The 25,528-nt window shown below is 33.5% G+C and overlaps 1 protein-coding gene across 1 annotated transcript; it reads right to left on the bottom strand.

Moving 5' to 3' along the window:
* Positions 1-351: 351 nt before the first annotated feature.
* On the bottom strand, positions 352-25,527 carry ATG3 (autophagy related 3). Its single transcript, XM_044666782.1, has 12 exons — positions 25,076-25,527; positions 21,778-21,819; positions 17,332-17,381; positions 14,746-14,816; positions 13,625-13,732; positions 10,711-10,760; positions 8,505-8,586; positions 6,042-6,076; positions 5,582-5,737; positions 4,557-4,684; positions 1,656-1,724; positions 352-613 (listed from the first exon to the last, which is right to left on the bottom strand). The coding sequence occupies exons 1-12, from the start codon at positions 25,145-25,147 to the stop codon at positions 532-534; spliced, it is 945 nt and encodes a 314-aa protein (XP_044522717.1). The 5' UTR covers positions 25,148-25,527; the 3' UTR covers positions 352-531.
* Position 25,528: the final 1 nt, after the last annotated feature.

Below are 25,528 nucleotides of genomic sequence, written 5' to 3'. Positions count from 1 at the left end.
CTATCCATTATGCCATACAGCTTCTCATTTTTATATTATCCATATGAAATTATCAAAGAAAGAATATTTTTTATTATTTAACACAAACTAGATAGAGCAAGGTTATCTAAATTTATTCTAGAAGTCATATAAAAGTTATAATCTAAGAGAGTGAGTGGCTTATTTGCATTAGAACAAGATCTAAAACTAAGTGAATTAATTGTAAAGTGTATAAATCAGATAACAGTAGTAGAGTTGATATAATATGTAACATATAAGCTGTTCCTTATAAAATTGAGTATGCAAATGATAATACTGTGTCATCAGAATGCTGGCATAAAGTGAAATATTTTATAAAACAAGCAAACTAAGTTTCTTTGCACACAGGTTTTTATTAAACAAGGCTGGTAATGGAACGTCTTTTTTGTTTAATGAAATAAACATAAGTCCCTTTATTACAGAATTGTATTCATTGGTGAGTATGGTCACATCTATGGGTTAATTCTTTTAAAATTAGAATCAATAATTAGCATAGAATTTATTATCTCTTCATTACATTGTGAAGTGTCTTGTGTAGTCATATTCTATTGTTGGAATGACAGCTTGTACAAATTTCAGGAAAATGAGAAGATACCTAAAGGACTTTAGCTAAGGAAAATACGATCTGCAAATAGGTTCCATGTTTTTAAGGCAACAAAACTAGTAGATTTAATGAACAGTAACATATCATAATAGTAATACCATCAGATGATACTAAAAAGTAAATATCTTGACAAATGTCAAATTGCCTACAGATTAGGTATACGAATACAATATAGTTACATATTATTTCCATTTCTATCCCAAAATGAGTATTCTAGCTTAAAAATATTTGTGACCATCAGATTCCATTCAATACCTTTGAGCTTTGAAAAGAACTAGTAAGGGCCACAGTTTCTATTTTTTTTTTCTGAAGCAAGAACAAGGGGAAATCATTCCTTTCAAAAAAAAAAGATGGTCACCCAACTTCTCAAAATCTAGAAAACAGACTTAAAATCTGAGATGGAAAGATCACAAAAAAGGAAAATGAGGATTAGAAAATAAGCCAGGGTGGCAGACATAAAAAGCACTGAATCAAGGTGAAAAGAGTATTTATATACAAGATTCACAAACTGAATAGTTTCAACTAAATCTAGCAGCCAACATGCAAATTCAAACTATGTAAAACTTGCTCTCTCTGGTATGACTAGTTTTATTTAAAACACCAAGATGTGGTGGGTGAGAGAGAGAGAGAGAGAGAGAAAATCTATCCTTTAGAGGAAAAACAGGACTAATAAAACCATAATCATACCATAAATATACCAATTATATGCAAAGCTGTAGGTATGGTTGATAAGAAAGAAGAAAATAAGTACTTTATAAATTATCCTTTTTAAACGCAGATAATATTACTGATACACCAATAACTCTTTGAGCTCTTTTTCCCAGTAAGAATAACAAGTTTGACCAGACATTCACAAATGCTTTTCCACTGGAACAGAAACATGCATATCTAAGTTTAGAGGGTCATAACATAGCTATGAAACAAAGCAAAGTTTAAATCATTGTATATTCTAAGTAACTTATAAGACCTCTCACTAAAAGACTCACTATAGGTAATTCATCAGAAACTAAATGCTTCTATTTGTCAAGGATACATATGAACACCAAGTTCTCCTCCACCTTCTGCAACTGTTTCAATGATTTTTTTCATCACTTCAGCATGTCTGAAAAATAAAAAAATAGCAGAGGGTAATCATACCAAAATGAAAAATGACATTCAGTCAATGGCACAAGGAAGAAAACTATAAGACTTAAAGTTTTGTAGTTACTTTTTTGTTTAACATACTGGTTCAAGTCATTCACCAAGTTTGCTTTGTAAGAGAAGAGTTAACCATAAACAGTTATCACATATTTCCATTATAAAAAGATAGAGAGGAATCAGAGGAGTCAAATACTCCAAAAGAAAGTAGGCTTCAGAAGAAAATAGTTCATCAGGCAAGACTGTCTGATATTTGAGAGAGCTGTTGAGATAACACGGTTCTTAAAAGAGACAGTCTCTTTGATTGAAAAATTGAATCTGTCTAAAAAAAGTCAAAAATAATCTGAGATCAAGGCAGAGTCAAAGGAAACTGATCAAAAACAAGTGTTTGGGTAGACTTTTTGGACTCCTGTTTTAATGAGATTTTTTTTGTTCTCTTTTACATAATGCTGTACACTTCTTATTTAAAATTAATTTTATTTTTGAGATAGAGATTTTCGCCTGTTCTACTCAAGGTGCAGCCCTAATGCCAACTAGTGGTGGCAATCAGAGGCAAAATCTACAGGAGACACTAAAAGCACTTTAGCACAATGTCTACTTAGAACATTGAACATAGAACACTGGTCCTTAATAAATGTTTACTGATTGATGGCCTAAAAGGACATGCTCATAAACCTCAAATCATGAGATCTGAAATTTACTTTTCAATAGTTCGGGCCCAAAAAGAGTTCTAAGTAAGTAATATTTGAAAATTACTAATTTGGTATCCTTCTCCTATTGTTCATAAAGACCTAGAAGCAAAAAGAAATGGAAAAACATGCCACAAGAAAATCTTCTGAATAAATTAAAGAATTCTATTCTATTACATCTATGATTTACTTGAAGAAACTTCTGCAATTTGTGTCCATTTTTAAATGAAGATGAAGGAATTATTGAAAGCAGTTAATAACAATTTTCTATTAGAAGTGATTAAGAAATCAGAAATATGCTTCTCTGGTTATTTCATTTTTTGAAGGTTGCTTGCATAGAACATTTATATGAAAACAACAAGTTTCTGATAAAAGATTTTTAACAATATATGCCATTAATAAATGAAGAGAACCCATGCTAGACTGCTGAAGCCCAGTGAAATCAAAAATCATTCTGTACAGGGCTTTACATTTCTACTAGATTTTGAACTCAATAAAATACATTAATATGCATAAAGACAAATAAGCAGGTATGAGCATATATATCTAAAAAAACATGTGCCCTTCTCATCCTCCCACATCTTCCTGGTATGTATGGGGAAAGGCACCATTTCTTTAAGAAGTAAAACTTAGTGAACAAAAAGGAGGAAGCAAAGTTAGTAAAGGAGAAGAGATAGATCCTAAGTTATCTGTAAGAAGATTCTCTCCAGTAACTGGCAATCAACAGGAAGGCTGGGTGGCACTCAAAGTAAGAGTGGTTTCGGTACAGGATGGTAGTGAGCACAATTGAATATTCTTACTGATAGCAAAAGTCTGATGCAGAGAAAGAGGCAAGAGTTCTAAACCTGTCCTAAGAAAGCCTGAGAATGAGACAACTCATCAAAACAAAAGTTAGGTTTATGAAGCATACTCAATACTCTAAATTTTGCAAAAGGTACACTTAAATCACACCTAGTATTTGTTTTCCTAGCTTATACCTTGTTCTTGTGTATTCTTCTGTTATAAAGCACAAATTAATTAGTTCAATAAGTATTATTTCAATTAAAATATTTTAATTATTATTAATTATTTAGAGCATTGCTTTCCCCCCCATTTCTCCAGACGAAGTAAATTAAAAGAGTGGTTCTATAATACTCTAAACCTAAATCTAAATTCTAAAACTAAAGATGTAAAACAAAAACAATAAACCAGAAGTGCCCCTGATACTTTACCTTTCTATACCCTAATTTAGTAATGAAAGGATTTAAATATATGTAAAATAAATAAAAAGCAATATTTTCCACTCATGTCCAAACTGATTTAAGTTTACAGCTATATTAGACCTCTGCACCCTCAAGTGCTAAGACAGCCTTAAGGAATTATTAACTAGGAGGCTTTGGCTGGGAACCTAGGGCTAAAGTAAGATCAGCTTATTTCCTTCATGTATGCCAATTTAACAAGTGACTGATAAAAATATGATAACTACATACTCTTTTATCTGTCCATGCTGGAATGATCTTGACTCTTTCAAAATAATCTGTTAAAAAGTTGTATAATTTCTAAATTCTTTTGGATTCTTTAGTCACAAAAATGAGACCCATAATTCAAGAGCCTAGTGACATACTTTTGAACTAGAATATATGAACCAAGAAAAGGCAGAACAAATGCGTACATGTTGTTCAATTGTTTCAATTGTGTCCAAATCTTCATGATCCCATTTGAGGTTTTCTTGGCAAAGATACTGGGATGTTTTGGCATTTCCTTCTCCAGTTCATTTTACAGATGAGGAAACTGAGGCAAACAGGATTAAATGATTGCACAAGGTTATACAGTTACTGTTTGAATCAAGATTTGAATGTAAGTCTGACTCCAGGTCCAGGTATACTATACATTATAACATCTAACTGTCCTAAAATTTGTAAAGATAACTGATTAATATTAATACCAGAACATGAAAGAATTGCTTTGTTTTGATTTTCCCTATGTTTAACAGATCAAACAAAATATCATTTCTGAAGAAGAGGAAATGAAACCTCATTTGTCTAACAAGTCTAGGTTCCACATCTATGGAATAAAAAGGTTCCCAACACATTCATCTGCATTAGAAGACTTGTAGAAATCAAACATACCTGCATGGGTGAACTGAACACATGGGAGGTGGTGGAAGATGAGGATGATTTTCGATGGTCACTGTTTTCTTCACATGATCTTGACTGATGTCTTCATACATATGTTCTACTGTTAAAGGTTGCCGTTGCTGAAGGCCCAGAGTATGTTTTGAAATGGCTTAGTATCTTTTAGTTAAAGGACTGATATCTCTCTATGAAAAGCCTAAAACTTTCCCAAATATTCTGTGACTTTTTCCTTTCTTCTCCTTAAATCTTTAGAATCTGCTTTTGAGAAATTGATTCACCTACGGTCAAAGAAGATGCCTGCAGAGAAAATAGCCACAAAGGCTATCTTTGTGGAACTTAATTCCTCAAAGATACAGGTGGCACACTGATAAAACATAATTCCTTACCTCTAATTTACTTTGACCCATCACTTTCTTCTTGCTACCCCTTTGTGTTTATGTTTTGTTTTCTTTCAATTTGATAAGTTACACATATTTTAAAGAAACCTTAAGCAAAAAAACACAACCATATGATCTTATGGAAAGGTATTATAGGAGAGTGAGAGGCTCTAAGTCCTAGAGATGTAAATGTAGGCAAGTTTCCTAAGCCCTATGGGTTGCAGTCTCCTCATTTGTAAATCCAGAAGTGATAAAACTTGCACTACCTTACACAGATAAGGAAGATACTTTAAAAATTATAAGATGCTATAAAGTTATGCATTATTAAAAGATTTCTCTACTTTTATTTTTAACACCAAATCTAGGGGAAAAAAACTGATTCTTTCAAATTCTAGAGATAAAAGTTCAAATGTTTAAAATTAGGTAGAACCAAGGTGTCCAATGGTAATAAAATAGTAATCTACACATTTTTAAAACATTAATATAATTTACATAGCTGAATTTACAATTCCTTCAAAACATGAATCCGAGTTCAAAAGTATTAGGTTACCAAACCAAATTCTTGTAATCCTAAAAACTAAAGAACTTTAAAAAAATCAATGTAAATTATTTTCATCAAAAAATATTTTCTTATAGTTTTACCTCATCATAGCCAAATAACCAGAGTCTTGGAGTCTGATAATATTTGTCATATGTGATATAAAGATCGTAAGTTCTGGTTTGTAAAATAGCATCTTCACCTCCAGCATCATTTTTAACTTTGTTAGCTTCTACTATTTTCCTTGTGTCCAGAGTTGCCTGAGGTATAATGCCAAAAAAAAAAAATGTTGTTAATAAACACGATAAAACATGTAGTATTTTGAAAACCTTAAAACATTATATAAAACTTGGCCATTATTTATAACAAGTCCTAGAAATTGTTTCTCCTACACTTTTTCTTTTATAATTTAGCTCATTTTCCCAAAGAAACTAGCTTAAAGTCAAAATTAAAACTACTCATTAGAAATTTTAAAGGTTACAAGCATGTATATTTATGAAAGATTCTTTGGAAGATGAACTAACCTACTGATGGAAACACTGATAAAGAAGTTCATTTACAAACCTCATCTGTTTCCAAGAGTCCACTCTCTTCATATTCTGTTAGGAAAAGGAAAAAAAAAGAATAAAAATAAGGATTAAGATTTTACAAAGTATAAAACAGCACATTATCATTTCAGTGTGTCTAAAACATGTTTTAAAGACAATTGAGAAAATCGTCTCTTGAAGATCTACTGCAATGCCTCAATGTAATGTGAATTTAATTTGGGCTCTTAAAGGTTGTATGTAAAGCACAAGCTGAGGTTCCTTCTACTGAGCTAGCAAAGCTTAAGCATAGAATCTCTAAGTGGAATGTTTTCTTCTGTAAGGATGACTAGCTCACCTGGGAGATTCATCACCAGAATGTTGGCCATGAACTACTGTTTTTTTTGAGAGCCCAACAACTCACAAACTACTAAAATATAGGCTGCTGCAATCTGGGTGAGTGGAGGAAAGTACCACTCCAGGACAATCACGGATTTTCAAAGCACTGATGTAAATAAACAGGAAAATGATGGGTTAATAACACAGTACTCTTCTACAAGTTTTATCCACTTGGTAAAAGAAGGAGAAAAACATTTAGAACCTTTTAGTCTTGATACAAATGATAACTAAGAAATAGCAAGAAAAAATTAAAAATACACTCCTCCACTGGTTATTACACTTAGATATATAATGTGTAAGTTCCAGAATCATGAAACAGGAAGACTTTTTCAGTCTTATTTGTAAGCTAGGACACAGCCAGATTATGCAAGGTTTCTCACTAAAAAGCATGAGTTTTTAATCATGTGATTCTGCAAACAAGCATACACACCCAGAAGGAAGTAAAGTATAATTTGTTACTTCTTTATGTAATAGCAACAATTAATTTATTGCGTGAATTGTGTGTATATATATGTAGTTCTCGCTTTAAATAAAATCACATTACACAAATTTGACTTTATATAAAGAATTCTGAAAGAAATACTCATTAAAAAAAAATAAACCATATAAGCTCACGTTGTAGCATAATGATAAGTACAGCTTAATAATATGCTCTTTCTTAGCTCCTGCCAAGGCTTGATAAAAAAAAAAAATTGCTCCAAGTGAAAGCAGAACAACCACAAGGAGAGAATACCACTACAATGGATGAGTATCAAGAGAGCCTTGGCTTGAGACTTCCAATGCTGGGAGAGGAGATCTTTACTTGTTCTGCCCACTTACTCACCTGACCTAAATGTTGAACCCCAATGCCTGTTTTTCATCACTGTCCCTATCCCTGCATGTTCCTTCTATTCTTGCTTCTCTGTCCCCAGTCTCCATGTTTCCTTGAACCTTGTGTTGGCCCCCTTCCTCCAGATATGTAGCCCCCTTCCTTTCTCCCTCTCTTCCCCGAGACTGCAGACAGATTCGCATTATGTAAAAAACACTTCACAAAAAAGCCTGCAGAAAATTCACTTATGCAAAGTTAGAACTGTCTATAAACATCCACAAACCTCTTCTCCAATATCCACAAAAAAATCTGCTTGGAAAAAATCTAATTGCTGCCTATCACTGTACTTCTAAGTGAGAGAATGACAACAACAGGTAACAGCAAAAATAGTAATGAAAAAAATGAAAGCACATTTCTGTGGATATAATGTTTTAAAAATCACAATAAATGTGTCCTATGAGAATAATTTTGTGTAATTATTTTTTGGTTTGGGTATCCTACCTCCACAGAGACCTTAGAGACATTGTCTTAAGGATCAAACATGTGTGAGTCAATACAATGCATTTTACAAGCCGAAAAATATTTCTCAAATTGCTGAAAAAGTATTTTGGATGTCATACTATATATGTCGGAAAATAATTTTTAATGTAACCAGAACATCATTAGTATATTTCAATAATCAAAAATTTTATTTCTTTATTGACTTAAGGTCTTATATAGGTGACAACTTTTTTTTTTTTAACCCTTACCTTCCCCTTCCATCTTGGAATCAATACTGTGTAATGGTTCCAAGGCAGAAAAGTGGTAAGGGGTAGGCAATGGGGGTTAAGTAACTTGCCCAGGGTCACACGGCTAGGAAGTGTCTGAGGCCAAATTTGAACCCAGGACTTCCTGTCTCTGGATGTGACTCTCAATCCACTGTGCCACCTCGCTGCCCCCATGACAACTTTTTTAAATGAAAAATTCAAAATAAGCATAACTATCTTAAATTTACCTTACTGAGACTAAGAATAAAATTCCTTAAATTGGAATTTCAATCTAAATTGGAATTTTCAGCATTCAAAAGTTTAGGAGTTGTTTGTAGTAGAGTCAACATTAACCTGAAATGCCCTTTGCAGCATAAACAATTCTAGGGTCAAATACTGCATGAAGTAAACTACATCAGGACTGCCTCAACTTCTGTACTAATTATATTTCAAGAATTTTAGTTTGATAGGGCCTAAGCAATATCTAACACATGTATCACTCTTAAATTAGTATTCTATAATAATTCAATCAAATCGAAAGGAAAAATACCTTCCATATCTGCAGCTTCTCCCTCATCTTCCTCTTCTTCCTCCTCACATAAAGCTGAGCAGTCTCGAAGTTTTATACTATCCTTTGAAAATCACATTTAAAGACAATTAGAGAACCATGTAAAAAATAATTTATAAAAACAAGAAAGTTGTCAAAAAAAAAACAATAGAAAATATTTTCAGCTAATCCAGTCCCTAGTGAGAAAAAAATTAAGTTAAACTACATCTTTGACATGGTCTATCTCAGAGTGAAATAAATATCTTTTTATAAGTACTAAAAAATGTACTTACCTGCTAAAAATTTCCAACAGTATTCTATTGCTAAGGCAAAAATTATGTTTAATTGTAATACTTTAGATCAGTGGTTCCCAAACTTTTTTGGCCTACTGCCCCCCTTCTAGAAAAAATATTACTTAGCCCCCTGGAAATTAATTTTTAAAAATTTTAATAGCAATTAATAGGAAAGATAAATGCACCTGTGGCATTCACTGCCCCCCCCCCATCACTGCAGCACCCACCAGGGGGTGGTAGTACCCACTTTGGGAATCACTGNTGTTTTACCATATAAGGTTTTTACATGATTTATATTTAGTAAACCTGAGCTGAATATGATAAACATGATAAATTCTAAACTACTTTCATCTAGCTTATCACTTTATCTGACTTACCTTTAAAATAAGTGCTATTATGTCATCTTTTAATGACCATATAACTCAAACAAAAGTGAATCTGAACAGAATCACTGCAAATGAAGAAACATCTGGCACATGATTACAACAAAGACATGTTTTATCTCATGTGCTAGAAAAAGAGTATAAATCTGGGTGAAAGCAAAATAGCAACAGAAAATGGAACTATCCATAGTTGTAATTTAGTCATGCTTGGAAAATGTATTTGCTTGTAATAATTAGAATAACAGGCCATTTGCCAAGTGTAATACAAAGATAGAAGAAGGGAGGAAAGATTATCAGAGTAAGCAGAAACTGTTTCTGAAGATGCAAAGTCATTAGTGTAAAGCTTTAACTAACTTCCTCACCACTCTAAAAAAAAAGTTTGTCAATGTTAACTTTCAAGAGTTACTTATCAGTCAGCACAAAGCTTTATCGTAAGGGACAGCTAAAGTTCTGTCATGCAGAAACTTAAAAATAAATTTTAACAAATTATCTATTAAACACAGTATGATACTAAAGAACTAAGGGAAGATCAAAATTACACCAAAATAAAGAAAAGGTCTATTGTTAAATGCATGTGAATGAGCTATAACTTTTTGTCTATTATTAATTCAGATGTTCTTTTTATTTATCAAGTATTTCTACTCATGTTAGAATATAAGAAAATGAACAACTATAAATGTGTGTGTGTGTGTGTGTGTGTAGACACATTCATATACACAAAGGATTAGGACTGTGTAATCTTTTTAAAAGTGTGGTTCTTATGTGGCTGAGCAAAGCAATACTAAAATAACCACACATCTAATTTAGAGTTGGCTGGCTGGAAAATCCTCAGCAAAGGATAATTATCTCCCTAATCTAAGTATCACTGCCACAAAAATTTAATAGAAAAAAATATTTTTACCAGACAGTAAAACTTCACTGTTTTGGAGTAAACTTCTCCATAATTTGTGATAATTTTTTGACAATCACTAAGCTAGAGTCCTTTTTCAGTGTCTAGGAAGAAAATGCTTGCTAAATTAATACTGAATAAAAGATGTGCTAGGAGAATGTTTAAACTACTTTGAGAAATACTAACAGGTATGATTTTCAAGAGCCAGCAAGCATCTATATAAATCTGTTGATAATTTGCCCTATCTTGCAGCAATCTTATTTTTAAAGCAGGAAAATACAACAAGAATTTCTATTAGGTAGTCACCTTAGTTATTGTATATACTTGAAGATGAAAATATATTTATTCTAAAATAATCTGTAATTCAGGATGAACCTGTTAATTAATGTGAACCAGTGAGATCTTCCTACATGTAAAATATCAAAACCCCCCTAAACAAGATACATTTAGGAAAATAAGGGGAAAAGCCTAAGAGAAAACAATAAAATTGTTTTGCACAAAGAAAAAAATTACAAAAAAAAGTTGAATTTTGATAGTGGATTGGTCCAACATTTAAATTAGATAAACTGATATTAAAATTTTTGTTTAAAAACGAGAAGAAAATTAACATACTCTTCAGATTAAATAAGAAATGAAACTAATACCTTGCTTTCCAGGGTAATCTCCTTAACTACTTCTGTCACTCCTGTAATACCTATAAAATTCAACAGATCAAAATTACTAATATTAGATTAAAATTCTCCATTAATCTGGTAGGAATATAGACTTTTTTGTCCAAGGGAGTCAAAATACTTTAAAAGCTTATAAAATCCTTGCAACTACCTTAAAAATTAGGAAGGGGTTAACTTTATTATACAAATATAGGCACTGGAAGCCCAATAAAATTTCATCTTAAAACTAATAAAATCAGGTTCGTTCACTAATAATCTTGTATTCATACTATGTTACTTCTCAATAAGTCTTCTTATTCTATCATGGATATTTTTATTAACAGAGTAAAAGTCTAAAATGTATTTCTGTATAACAAATTTATTTCCAAAAGATTTTCCCAGCAAAATTTGAGCTTTTGCTTCAGAAGTATTCCTAAGAATATGTAGAGATATTCTACAATCTCTACTCTAGGACCTAACTATCTTAACAAGAATATTCTAAAAATACATGTATTTCTGAACGAAATAGCTGGGAGCAGTAAGCTGCCAAATTAGAAATATCTACCAACGCTTTTTTACTAGAGGCTTTGATAAGCATATAAAGAAAATACACAGTAGAGAACCAGAACCCTTAGTCATTCAAAGAAAATCAACTGCCAATTATCTTTAGTGCCTGTATCGTTCTGATAAAACTTGAATCTATTAATCCCCTAAATTCCTGCACTAAAGCCTACATCATTTTCTCCAAAGGAAAATGGCACAATCCATAGTACCCTAGAATAAGCATTCTACTCAGTAGCAGGGTATGTTAGAGGTGGTAAAATAATGGATAAACTTAATTACATTAATTATAGAATACTTGTCAACATAAATATGAAAATATGTATTATAAAATGCTTCTCTGAAATTATGCAAAATGTATTTTTATTCTCTTAAAAAAAGGTGATTCTTCAATCTAAATAAAAAGAAACCCAATTCAATCAAAATTTCTTAAAAGTGAAACCACTACTAAAAACAGCAGGAGAGAATAGGTTGAAATTACTCTCACATATAAGGTTATATTCTTAAGACTGTAGGAAAAACTACATGGCATTAAAAGAATTAAAAATTCTAGAACCTTAAGGTCAAAGATATTTTCCATAAGAATTAGTGTGTCCTATATGCACATTATTAAGTAAGAAACTATGTGGGCCTTTCACTTATAAAAATGATACTTTGGGTCCATAATCAAAGAATCTCAGAACTGGAAGAGACCTAAGAAACCATCAATTTCAATCCCTACCCAAAAAATGAATCATCTAAATAATAGTCAGTTTCTGCTTGAAGACTTTCAGTGAAGGGGAACTTACTACTTCCTGAATGGTTAGGTCATGGATTAAGCCGTATTTCCAATAGTGGTCATGAGTGTGTTACTTCCACTCCATTTAGCAACCAATGATACGCATTTGCAATATAACTGGCCTGGAATCTGGGTCTACTGCATGATAATAGAATAAACTAAAACTAACTGGCTAACAAAGTGAATGAACTCATGATCTTAACATTAACCCAGTTCTCTCACAGAAAGGAAGAGCCAGTCCCAGACCATAGGGCCCCTTATAATACTATATCTTTGCTAGATCCTCCAGGCACAGTAAAAATCTAGAATTACAAAAAACAATAGCTCAAAACTTTTGGGAAAGATTAGTGAAAAGGAGCACGAAATGCCTCACATTTCTCTGTGTAGGAAAGGATTAGTTCTAGACTTTAAATATAGGTGGGAACTTTGGAATTAGGGGTGCTATCCAATTAAGAAAACTTAATTTGTCAGTGGCACATAAAATCAATGTGAGAAAGTAATCCCTTTCAACCTCCACCTCCCCAAACTATAGTTTGTACCCAATTTCTGGACCCAGAGGGAATGAGAGAACTAGATCTTCTCTTATGCAAATAGAGACAAGTAAAGAGGTGCCTTCTCTAAGGCAGATGTATAATTGAAGAAAGGTGCTTTTTCTCTGATGTAGACTTGGAGATATAAAGAGCTAACTTCTCTTATGCAGTGGTGTAGAAAGCTAATCCATTCCTGAGTAGGAGGATGTGTTCTTAATACTACAAGTTGGTACTCAAAATACATTTTCCCCATAGGAACAATTTTATAAATGGTGACTAGATATAATTAAAAGAATACTATTAGTACCATAACTGATAAATCATGGATAAAACAAGCTTACCCATTTATTAAGTTGGTTCTTTGGGAAAATGGTTTTTAGAGTTTTAAGCAACCAATTTACAAACTTGTGGAAAGAGTACTGGATTTGTAGTCAGAAGATATGGGTCCAAGTCCTGGTCTACCACTTACTGGCTATGTATCCAAATGAGGCAATATATGTAAAGAATGTTTTAACAATAAAATGCTGAATAAATATGTTATCATTTTTAAACAGTTTGAAAATGAAAAGCTTATATGATAATGCATAGCAGCATAGATCAAAGTAAGACAATCAGCTAAGATCCCTTTTAAGATTCATTCAAGCATCCATCAAGGGTCTACTATTTGCAAGGCACTATGGTTTGATACATAAAATAAGACATGACCCCTCAAGCAGCTTACACTAGGGGGAAAGGCAGAGAAATAATACACAAATAATAACAATAAATTGCAGAATTGTTGCCACTGAATAGGTGACTTAGATATTAAAAAAATAAGAAAAGAAAAATAGAAGGAACAAGGAGCTAGGACTACAAGTACTTAAGGAATCCAATAGTTTTTAGAGTAAAATTTTTATCTCTTTTATTCTTATTTGCTTAAATATAAAAATTTGCAGTTAAAACTAAGCCTCATGAACAAGTTTTGCTTAAAGTACATAATAAAAGATAATGAACAAACTTCAATCTGTTCCGTTTTCTAATTACTACTTTCTTTACTTACCTGAGTTGTGATATGTATCTACCCATCCCCCATCACCATCATCTTCTTCAATTATAGCTTCCAATTCATCTGAATATTCCATTTGTTTGCATCGTTTGTAGCAAGGCACTAAAGAAAAACAACAAATGGAGTTACTAACTGATCCTTTAGGGAAAAAGAGATGTTTGTTCTTGGTAAATCTTCAGTCCACAAAGGAAGAATAAATATACCTTCAATAGATACCATATTTAAAATGGTCCTTGGAAAAGATCTGAGTCATAGTCCATCCTTATTCTGTTTCACAAAACTCTTTAACTGGCAAAACTGCCAGGAAAAGTGCCCAAAAGGCTTCACTTTTGGTTATACCATTATTCTACGTCCCCAGACATGGAAGGTGGTGGGTTGAAAATAAAGGTGACACTGAGGCATTTGGCTGACATTGTATAATGATGGCTCTGATCTTCCATGCAGGGAAAGTGTAGGCAGACAGGGAGAAAGAGCAAGGCACCATCTGCCAGTCAACAGGGTGGTAGAGGTGCCTTTCAACTTGCTAGGTCGCTTTACAAAATCTTGGACCTGCTTTCTAATCATTTTTCATTCCGCTTAAAGAGTAATAAAGCTAAGATAAAAGCACACTTAAAACTACTAATGTGTACTATTTCATGAATATCCTGACATCTGACCTTTTAAATAAAAAAGTCATTTAGCAACTATTAATCTTCTCACCTGGAGGGTCTAAACTCTGGGTAAAGAGCAAGTTACTCAAAATGGATGTCATGAACTCAGTTATGCCTAAAATCAAATTAATTAAAGGTGAGATGCAACATAGATTCTGATTTTTCATGGAATAAGTTAAGTGAAACTTGGTTTTGTTAGAGAGAGAGAGAGAGAGAGAGAGAGAGAGAGAGAGAGTCAATTCAGAAGACTTCCTAACGCTTCATATAATCCACAATTATTTTTAGAGTATATAATTTCATAACTTTTCTCAGAGGTAAGAAGGCAAATATGAGTATATTCATTAATCCATGTAAAATTAGCTTGATCAATGAGCAGAAATTTAAGTTTTTATGTTTTTGTGCAATTATATTTATTGTTAATCCCAGAAGATTTATAATATTAAAGTAATATACAAAATATCTTACCATTTTTAGTTACCAAAAACTGTTTGCCATTTGGTAGGTATGCCTTGACTTTCAAATCTTCCCCTGTAGCCCTTAAAATAGTAAAATTAACAAATACAACAAAACAAAATAAAACATAAAAAAATTAGAAGGTATTTTGTTCATAAGCTTGAAAATGAAGCACAGAGAATCCTTTCAAATCTGCCTAGTACAGTGCCTTATTGAATATTATCAATGCTTTTCAAAGTGTGTATAATAGAGGAATTTGGAAAATAAAAAGTGATTTGTTCAAACATTCCAGGAAGAGACAATACTTATACTAAGAACTACATACCTATTTTTATAATGACTAGATATGCATTAAGACATATCAGAAAGCAAATGTTTTGTAAAAAAAGGGGAGCTCAACTAAATATAAACTTAGTAATAATGACAGAATATATGGAACTACTTTTGCTCTCAGAACAAAAGCTATACTATCATCCCATTCAAATTCTTTATCTTATTTTGTCAACTTTTAAAGCAAAGGCAACATAAAAGGATGTCTCACACCAGGTTTAGTTTGGAAGATCATCTCTATCAGATTTGGAATATATTAATGTCTTTATCCATGGCCTTGCTTCTGAATTAAGTATAAAATTAGTGTGAGAGTCCCAATTGAGTTCCAGATGGGACATAATTCTCTTTGCCAGGATATATAGCCTCTGATCAGCAGGTCTATTTCAAAAACACCTGTTAAAGACATGTGTAAAGGTTTAGAGGTGGATTGCTCACTGAGGCTGAGGTGGATGGCAGTAGCATACAAGCATAATTATGGCTTATCTGCATTTTTGGCCCTTCCACATGCTGGGCTCTATCATGCAGCACCAGAACCCTGTTAATCTCCTCTTTTGCCCTGTCCCATCCCATCATGCTTAAGAATCAACTATATTAGATCATCAGGTTCAATGTCAAATATACTGAAGTGAAAACAAATGGTTTAGGAGCAGCATATTCAAACACAGAGCTAGGCTGTATAGCACAAAGTAGCCTTTTGTTTTAGCTCTACTGTAAGCCTGGTCATATGGCTATTCTATGATATCAAGCAGAAATGTGGATGCAGGAATCAGGGACATGAATGAATGAATTCGAAGCATTAACAAAACAATTCTACTAAACCAACTTTATCATTATGTAGTGAAAAAGAATAAATTCTGCCTTTGGACAATATGTAGGCTACTAACTCTTATCCTAATCAAGGAATTTAAAATTTTGATCAGGTAATTCCGATTATAAAGAAAATCTAAAAGAACATTACCTTCACAATGGTTAGCATATCCAAAAAGAATTTCAGATGCAAATAAAAGGATTTTACTGAATTTGTTTTTAGAAATGAATTTTTCTTGACATATTAAATGGTTTTAAAAGTATTTAAGGAATTACAGCATGCTAGATAACAGATACATGATATTAAAAGAAAACATTTTAATGTCAGACAGTAAATCAGATAGCCCAATTTGTAAATTAAAAACATGCATTAAGACTGGAGAAAAATAGCCATCAAAATGATTAGCAACCTGTTCTGAAATGTGCCTCAGGGAGGGAAAAATGTCAATGAAGGGGGTGAATATGTAGTTTATTAAAAAGTACTTACATTAACAAAGGTTCTAGTTTAGAAATCAAAACTAAAGTGAATATAGAAATTGCCTATCCATAAGTGGTTTAAACTACAGTTGAAACTCATCTAAAACCTTCATTTAAAACTAATTAATTCAGCTGTGAGGATAGCATATAGCAAAACATAAATTAGGATCCCACAAATTCATGATTAGTAGGCAGGAATTTACCTCTGTACTATGAATGGAAAAAAATGTTGCTAGATAAATCTAGAATGTAAGCAATTTAGGTATATTTGTCCACCTTTGGGGGGATACTTCAATAGCATACATTTCCATAGAAATTTTAATTACAAATGATCTTTATCCATGAAAATGGTTCTTGGGAAAACTGTTTTAGCCATTATAGTTTGTTACTATATACACACTTGAAATAAGATTATTCCCCTTAAAATATTCTATTACTTATATTATCTTTCTTGAAGTTTTACTCTGACTTAGGTTTTCCTATTAACTACTTTTTAAGCCTGGAGATTAATAGGCTCCAGTTTATAATCACTAACCTTCAACATTTGCAAACCAAAGTAGCCTTAGACATGTTTTAATGCATAGTAATCAATTTCTTAAGAGGAAGCTATAACTTTTGAAATCCCTCAATCAAATGTGTCCCTACCTTGAATCTTCATTGAGGAACACATATAACTTGAAACTCTCTTCTTTGTATAGCAAGTTATTATCCTAAGAACCTTCGTTCTTAGATAAATATTTAATATTTCTTAATTCATTTTTTAAAAAGTCATGATTCAATGGCATTTGAGATTTTAAAACAAAATAACTGAAAACTAAGGTCAAAAATTATTTTAGTACTTTCAATAGTAAAAGCTCCTTGGTAAGTATGTCAAAACTAATATGTCAAAATCTGAATATTTTGCAACTGTGTTAAATTCAGCTTCCTCTAATTCTCAAACCATAGTCTTTATCTAAATTTTAAGCCCCACTGAAACTTACTTACCATTGCCATGTTGGACAGTGATGGACTAAATGGTCTCCAGCTGCAACAAACTATTCAGAGTGTGAAGGAAAGATAAAAGGAAGAATAGAAAAGGTTGAATATCATTGGATAGTGTGGCAAAATACCAATCTGATTACCCTTGGTAACCTTAGTATAAAACATATGAATTTAAAATGCATTAAGACACTAAACCTGTTCTACTAGTCTTCAGACCTATCTCTGATGATTATTAAATTTCAAGTGTTTAAATATCTAAAAAGGTTTAAATTAAATTTGAAAATGAAATAAAATACTTGAATTAAAGATCCTTATCACTGAGTTATAAAATCACCATCTGTGAAGATGAAAGTAAATAAAGCTACAACCTAATGTTTATGAATGAGAAACAATATGGCATAATGAGAAGAGAGCTAGCTAGTCTTAGAATCAAAAAGATATGGGTTCAAGAACAGTACTGACAGATTATTTCCTGGATGACCACTGTCAACCCATAAGTGCCTTTAGGTGACTGTAAGTTACAAAAGAGTCGTTTACATGAATCAGTGGAGAGTTTCCACATTAGGAGTTTCTTCCATTGCTGCAAACACAAGTCCCCATACAAATAAGTGTGTATTTTTCTATGTAGTTTGAGACACAGAATAAAATATAAACTTCACAGAAGTCTGTTGAGAGTTAGGACATCAGAATTCATTTAATTCAACCTCCTACCAAATTCATAAATCTTCTCTACAATATCTGACAGTTGGTCATCCAACCTCTGCTTGGACAATGACTTTACATTCACTAAATCACAACTTCCTTGACCAGAAAGAATTTTTTTCATTTATTCCACTGCTCCCAAGCAAGATCCCAAAAAAGGATCATAGCCTGTTAAGTGTATTCTAACATTTTATATTTGTTTATAGCTGAAAATTCATTAAGAAAGACTGAAGGAAAACATTCATTAAAAACAGATACCATATACATAAAAATCAAGTTTATACACATTGTAGCATATGCGTTTCATTTCAAATATGCTCAATTTTAACAGTACATTCCAGTGTCTGAATATTGGACATATAAAGAAGAGAGAAATGGAGTAATAAGGTTTAAGAAGACTTGCTTTTAGAAGTCTGAAGAACTTCTAGACTGATTCTGTGAATAAGAATCGTCTAACTACACAAACTGCATAATATGCAAGAGCAAGTATTTCTGAACCAAAATAGTGGGTTTTTTAAGTTTCATGTCTTATATTTAATTTTTCAGTCTGGTCAAGAGATGAGCTTATCTTTATGTAAAAAAGAGTAGTATGATATCCTAATAAATATATTTGTTAGTGAGAACTAACTTAAGCAAGAGACATGCATATTTTCCCAACTACTACTATTTCGTAATCATTTATTGCTAAAGAGCATATTGCACTGAGACACACCCTACACAAGGTTTTTTTAAATTTAATTTATTTTAATTAATTCATATAAATTAAATTAGTTAAACCCTTACTTTCCATCTCAGAATCAATATTGTGTATTAGCTCCAAGGCAGAAGAGCAATATGGCCTAGGCCAGTGATGGGCAAATTTTTTAAAGAGGGGGCCAAAGGAAAGGAAGTGCTCATCTGTCAGTCTGTTTCTAAGGCAACTCTTTCGAAGTTTCATTGTACTGCATCCTACTCATTGTATTTGTCAGATTAGGCATAATGTCCCCCTGCAGATAAAACATTTCAGGGGGCCACAAATGGCCTGCTGACAGTACCTGGCCCACTGGCTGTAGTTTGCCCATCACTGGTCTAGGCAATGAGGGTTAAGAGACTTGCCTCAGGTCACAGAGGTAGGAAGTATCTGAGGCCATATTTGAACTCAGGACCTCCCTTTTCTAGGCTGGTTCTCAATACACTGAGACATCTAGCTGCCTCCAAGTTTTCAAAACTATATAAAAAAAATTTTTTGTTATATCAAGAATGGCAGATTCACCATAGATATTCATTATGGCTATATATTATCAAATACTTTTGAGAATGACATTTCAAGAAAAAGATAGTAGTAAAATAATTTCATACTTTTAAGCCTTGAAGAGATATTTCATAAGTCACCTAGTCCAACCCAATTCATTTACAAATGAAAATGCTGCAGTAAAACTGGGACTAGAACTAACTGTCTTTTTAAAATGTTAATAGTGAAGTTGAGACACAATTCCAACATAGTCTATCTAGAATATATGGGTAATATTACCCTATTTTTCCTTTCCAAAAATGTCTCAAAACAAGTCCTAAGGAATAGTAATACCACAAAAAAGAATAGTAATTTATCAAATATACAGGGTTACTTTGCTCTGTCTTCCTTCCTATGATTTGCTTCATATCTCAAAGACATTAAATTCCAGTTAAAGACTTGAAGGCATTAATTACTACTGCCAAAACTTTGGTGGCCTTTCTATAATATCTATCAGTTCGTAGGACTCAACAAAATCAATGCCATTCTACTCAATGACAGACAGAATTCTTATTTAATCCTGTCTTGCTTGAAAAAAAGCTTTAGCTCAAAATATTTAAAGGTATAGTTCTCTAATCAGCATTAAAGTATTTTTTACTAACAGATAATTGATGCATGCCTTTATCCTTTCTCCAATACCATAATACCTCTACAACATGCAATTAGATGGAAAGAGATAGATAGTTTAGTCAGGGTAAGAACAAGAAAAAACAGATAATACCAACAGGCTGTAATTCCACCCTTCCAGTTTTCTTCTTACAAAATTAGGAAGCATTTGCCCATGGCATCCCCTTTGTAAGCTAGAAGATTTCAGGGACTTTAACCCTCTCTATAGTCTAGTTCCAGGCCTAATGAAGGTGATAAAAAAAAAAAAGATATCAACTGAACTTTTTTTTTTTTAAAGAAATGCATCCTTCTCAAACAATTTTCTTAGCATGGATATTAGGCTTTCAACTCTTTAGAGCAACATTCAAAAGACATCTACCATACAGTTTCACGTGTATGTGAAAGCAAATTGTGCCAAAACTAAAATTTTGTTAGCTTTTCTTGAATATCAGACAAGAAATTAAAAACATATCCTTTTCCCCTTGACATCTCACTCTCAGAATTCATCAGGATAGTGTTAAGCATGCTACTACTATTCTAAAAGAACCAATTCTTCCACTGAAGACTGCCATGCTCATAAGATTATCCAACACAATTGTTGTGACAAACTAATTTCTTCTTCATCAATCAGGTTGCTCATCACATTTTTTTTTTCCCTTTTGGAGGAAAAGACTAATTGGGAGCACTTAAATAACAGAAGTCCTAAAGATCTGTATAAGTTCTTTAAGAACACTTTAAAAAATGAACCAGATAAAACCTTTCTTTAACTGTTTATAAAACTTGAGCATTGATAAAGGTATATAGGTAGCACTGATATTTAAAAGAGATCAAAGAATAAAACTGATAAGTCCTTCTGAAATTAAATCACACTATTAAGTAAATGGTAAATTTAGACTGAAAATAGACCAAGACTTGTTCCACCTGCCACCAGCTCCCCTAATAGATTGAAAGAGCTCCAAAGCAGTGGTATTTAAGTTGGTGGTAGAAATACTAAAGTACATCAAGTGCACAAGGGCAGCTATATAACAAGCAGCCACCTCCTGCTGTGTCTTTTATGACTTCATGATCTCATCTTCAGGCTCCTAGGTATTACACTGCTAATTTAATCAGAACTTATACCTATGATGAGGGGACAAACAATCTAGATTTTAACAGAAACCCACTATTACATAAAATTTTGGACTATATTATAGGCAGATTCATATTCCTTATGACTTCATAAGAAAAAACCCAATATAATAATCCCTAGATAATCTGTTACATGTATATTACATTCTATTCCATTAGTCCATCATTAAAGGGGTTCCACTTTATTTGTTAAGTGTGAATACTGAAAGGAAGGGTGCAACCATTCAGTATGATAAACAGAAATATTTAACTGAAAACATTTAAGCAGTGCCTAACATTGCAGCTTGCACACAGTAGAAGCTTTATACTTGTTAAATACAAATGGATCTTTCAGAAAAGCTTAAAATGTAAACATTAAAGAGCAGTCTCTAAAAAGGGGATTTGAAAACACATTGCTTTGCACAGGTAAAGCTAAATTACATACTTCAAAGCATCAGTGCCATATAAATCTCCTTCAACAGGAAGTCCTCCTTAAGTCATCACAGTTGTACATTTTTGCAAAACCAGTAATCATGGTAGAAAACACTTAATTTTAGTTCAAGCAAGGTAAGCATAAAGGAAATTTTTAATGTGAGAAAGGAATCCAGCTGTAAATTTAGTACAATAGGGTTTATGATTCAAATGGATTTATGATCTCATCAATGTGGAATACCCTCCAATGATATAAAATTGCAACCTTTTAAAATCAAAGCTAAATGCTACAAATCTTCTACAAATGAATCTAAAAGAAATTAAACATTTACCTCTTCTGGGGTGATCACACCTGTTTCCTTAAATTTTGATTCCTGAAACAAATCAAAAGAAAAAGAGTTCACTTTGACATAAGCCTAAAGCTATTTATACATATGCTCTCAATACACATTTGAGCTTTGCAAAGTTCTGTCATATATACTATCTTTTCTGCAAAAGCAAGTGAAATGGTGTCAAAGATATTCAGAAGCACTATGAAGCATATCCAATTTCTTCTCAATTAAATTTTGGAGAAATCTTAGAAATAGGACTTCTATTTCACCCTTCCTCGAACACCAACAAATTAACTCAGAAATAACTTCTCTGATGATGAGACTGCACTATTTTACTTTTTACTTTACCGTCAACTGTTTAAGTCAAAGGACTTTAATTTGGTATTAAAAGTCTCAGAAAGTAATGCATTAAAAATATTACATGAATCTTTCAATTAAAGTAAGAGTTTTTGCTTAATTAAAAAATGTTATTCATTTTATTTAGAGTTGGAGGTGGAAGTTAAGAGTTGAAGAGAACTTGAAACTCATCTAAATCCCCTGATTTTATAAGTGACAAACAACAGACCCCCAAAGTTAAGTGACAACCAAAATTAGACTAGCTATTAATAATAATAGAGTTGGGACTGATTAGTCAAATAGATGTCCTGTAATCTCATCTATTTGTTTTTCTAAATAACTTGTAACTTAATATTTAAAGGTTTTTTTTTTATTTTAAGAATGAAGAAATTTTTAAATCCAAAATTAATTTTTACTTGTGATTCTCAACTATTTCTGCAGATCTCTGGTGTTTCACAAAACAAAGCTTCCTTATTTGTTCTTTACTTCATTTCTAATATATACATAATAGCAACTCCCTTTTAACTCTTAACTAAGTTTTCTCCTGTTCCTTTACTTTCAAGGCAAAGATTCCTTCAAAGAGCTTAGTTACACAGCTTTGTATTTTAAATAGCTAAAATTACATGCAAAACTAGCATTTGTTTGTGAAATAGATGAACGGTATTATTCTCATTTTTTGAAAATTCAAAGTTGAGCAAGAATTTAAATTCTAAGTCCTAGATTTAAAAAAAGTTTTAGGCCAATGAAGCATAATCTTGAAAGAAACTTGTGAATAAGTATTAAAAGTATAGCCAACATGAATTTTTCCCTCAAGCTGATCTATCTTTGGGATGTTTAAGAACTACATCTATGTACTTATTATTCTTTCCAGCTTACTAAGTACAGCTTTCTATCTGTCCCAAATAAACCAAGTCTTAAATATTCTGGAAGATGTTTAAAAACTTAATAAGAATTGTAATACATTACTCAAAAATAAGACTAAAGGGTAGTCAGATAACCACTAATATGACTATAATTTCTTTAGTAGGGATACCCAAAAAACTATCATACAAATCTAATGGCTTGTGACAGAAGTTAGAAAAGCAAAAAGTAGCTTCATTTTCTACAAATTTGTTTTATGAAAAATAGTGTTAAGAAAAATAGAACCATTTTTATGATTCCTATATGTATTGGTTTACTATCATTAATTTAAGAGGACAAATTTATCTGTCTCTACTAAAGTCCACCATATTACACCTGGTGCTAATTATATTAGCCAGCATTATCTAGCAAAAGAAATAAGAGAAATTTAGGGGAAATAAATGGGGGATCTGTTGGTTGCAAATTAAAATTTTTAAGATTCAACTTTAGTTTTATATTTTTGCTATAGCTAATAAAACTTAAATAAATCAAACTTTAAAAAAACAGAAGAAAATGCTGTTTGAAATTTCAAGAGCTGGTATTGCAACTCTCCCTTGGACATCCAAAGGCATACAAAAATATTCATTTTAAACATTTTTAGACATTCCCAAACCTTTATTCTGAACAATTCTGGTGGCTTATGGTGAAAGGGATATATATTGAATGATAAGTTTCCAGTAAAAGGTGTTTCAGGGTTGTCAAACTCCAGCAGCGAAACTCCCAAGAGCAGCCCTGAACCAGATTAAAATGTTGGGAATTGAAAGTACTTTTCACAAACAATGTTTCAGTAAGTGGCAGCAGAGGCACAGTGGATTTAAAAAAGGGCTTCTGGCATTACTTGTTGTGTAATCCTGGGCAAGTCACTTATCCTCTCAATTCCTCCTTCTCCCTCTAACTCTCTAGGAGCAAATTTTAGAGAAAATACTCAAGTGTATTGGCAGAGAATTTCATGCCTTATGCCAATGGAATCAAAGGTCCAATACAAAAATAGCAGCATAAAAATAGCTTGAAATTTCTCTATTTTGTTCTAAAACTTGACCCCCTTTTATCCTAGGAGTAGTCTGTACCCCTAGATACCACACCTATATCACCCAATAACTTGTGAACTCAATCGTATTTGTTAAGTCAAGACACTTTATTCCAAAATATTCCAGATGTGATGGTTTTAAGCTCTAATTAGGTTTCTGAGTCAACTGCACTGCCATCCATCTGGGTGCTGTAAGGCAGAGGTGTCAAATTCAGGCAGCAAAACTCCCAAATGCTGCCCAAACCATATTAAAATGTAAGTGGGAAATGTTTAACAAAACAAATATATACTACAAAACAGATGGCCTGAATTTTGTGGTTTCTGAACTCAATATGCGGACAATGACATGCTGTAAGGACCTCAAAGGTTAGCTAGTTTCAAATGGTACCTAAGAAATCTCCAAGTCTCTGACACTTGACATTAATGATCAACCAAGTTCTTCTTGAAGAGCTCTACTTCCCAAGGCACTCCACTCCACTTTTGATATAACTAGTTTTCCTAAGTTTTTCCTTACAGATTGCCAAAATCTACCCTCAGTATCCCTCACTCATATTTGCTCCTGGCTCTTCCGTCTGAGGACCATATGCTGACATACTAATATTGATACTAGAACAAGACACATATAAAGATCAGGAATGCCTAAAAATAATAGTCTGAGCCTTAACGGGAGGAGGGGCAAGAGGGAGGAGAGAGGGGAAGACTTGTGGCAGCGGTTCCTTAGGCCACCCTTTCAAGAAAGGGTCGCCCAGGTGTCAGGATCACAGGAGACAGATTTCCCTCGCCCTAACTTCTTGGAGATACAGTCCTCAGCAGCTGATAATCAGCCCAACCCGGGCAGGTACTCGGCGGCATCCAGATAGGTCCCCAATACCAACTCAAGGGTCGCACTCGTACTTGTGCCGTCTCTGCCAAGTGTCCCCTCGGGGACAACGGGTCATTGGATTCTCGTTCCCTATCCCACCCCCATCAGCTCCCCGGATGGGGACGGCAGGACAGGAGTCCCAGTTAGTCCCTCTCCGAGCCGGGGCCGGTTACCTTGAGCACGGGGGTCAGGTACTCGGCCACTTCCAGCGCCTTCCCTTTCACCGTGTTAATCACGTTCTGCATCCCGGGGTCGGGGCCGACGGCGCGGGGTGCGGGCCGCGCACTAGGCTCCGGGAGCTCGGGGCGGGAGGTGGGGGGAGGGGGGCAGAGGGACGGGGACGGAGCCGGGGCGGACCGGAGTGTCCTGCCCCCCGGCGGCCGCCTCACACCCCAAGAGCGGCCCCTGCGGGGGATGGGCAGACGGATCCCGGCGTGAGGGCTCGCGACCTCAGATGGCGCTGGCAGCCAGGAGTTGAACCAGGGGAAAGTTGGGGGAACAGAGGCGAGCGAGCGCGACGGCGCACCCCTCCCTCCGGCGCGCGCCTTCTCCTTCCTGCCTCACTCGGGTTCGTACCCCTTCCTTCCTTCCCTCTCTCGCCGTAGTTTAGAACCCCGCAGCCATTG

The sequence above is a fragment of the Gracilinanus agilis genome, chromosome 3 (genome assembly GCF_016433145.1).
Source record: "Gracilinanus agilis isolate LMUSP501 chromosome 3, AgileGrace, whole genome shotgun sequence".
NCBI classification, from domain to species: Eukaryota; Metazoa; Chordata; class Mammalia; order Didelphimorphia; family Didelphidae; genus Gracilinanus; species Gracilinanus agilis.
This window is presented reverse-complemented; position numbering and strand designations above follow the sequence as displayed.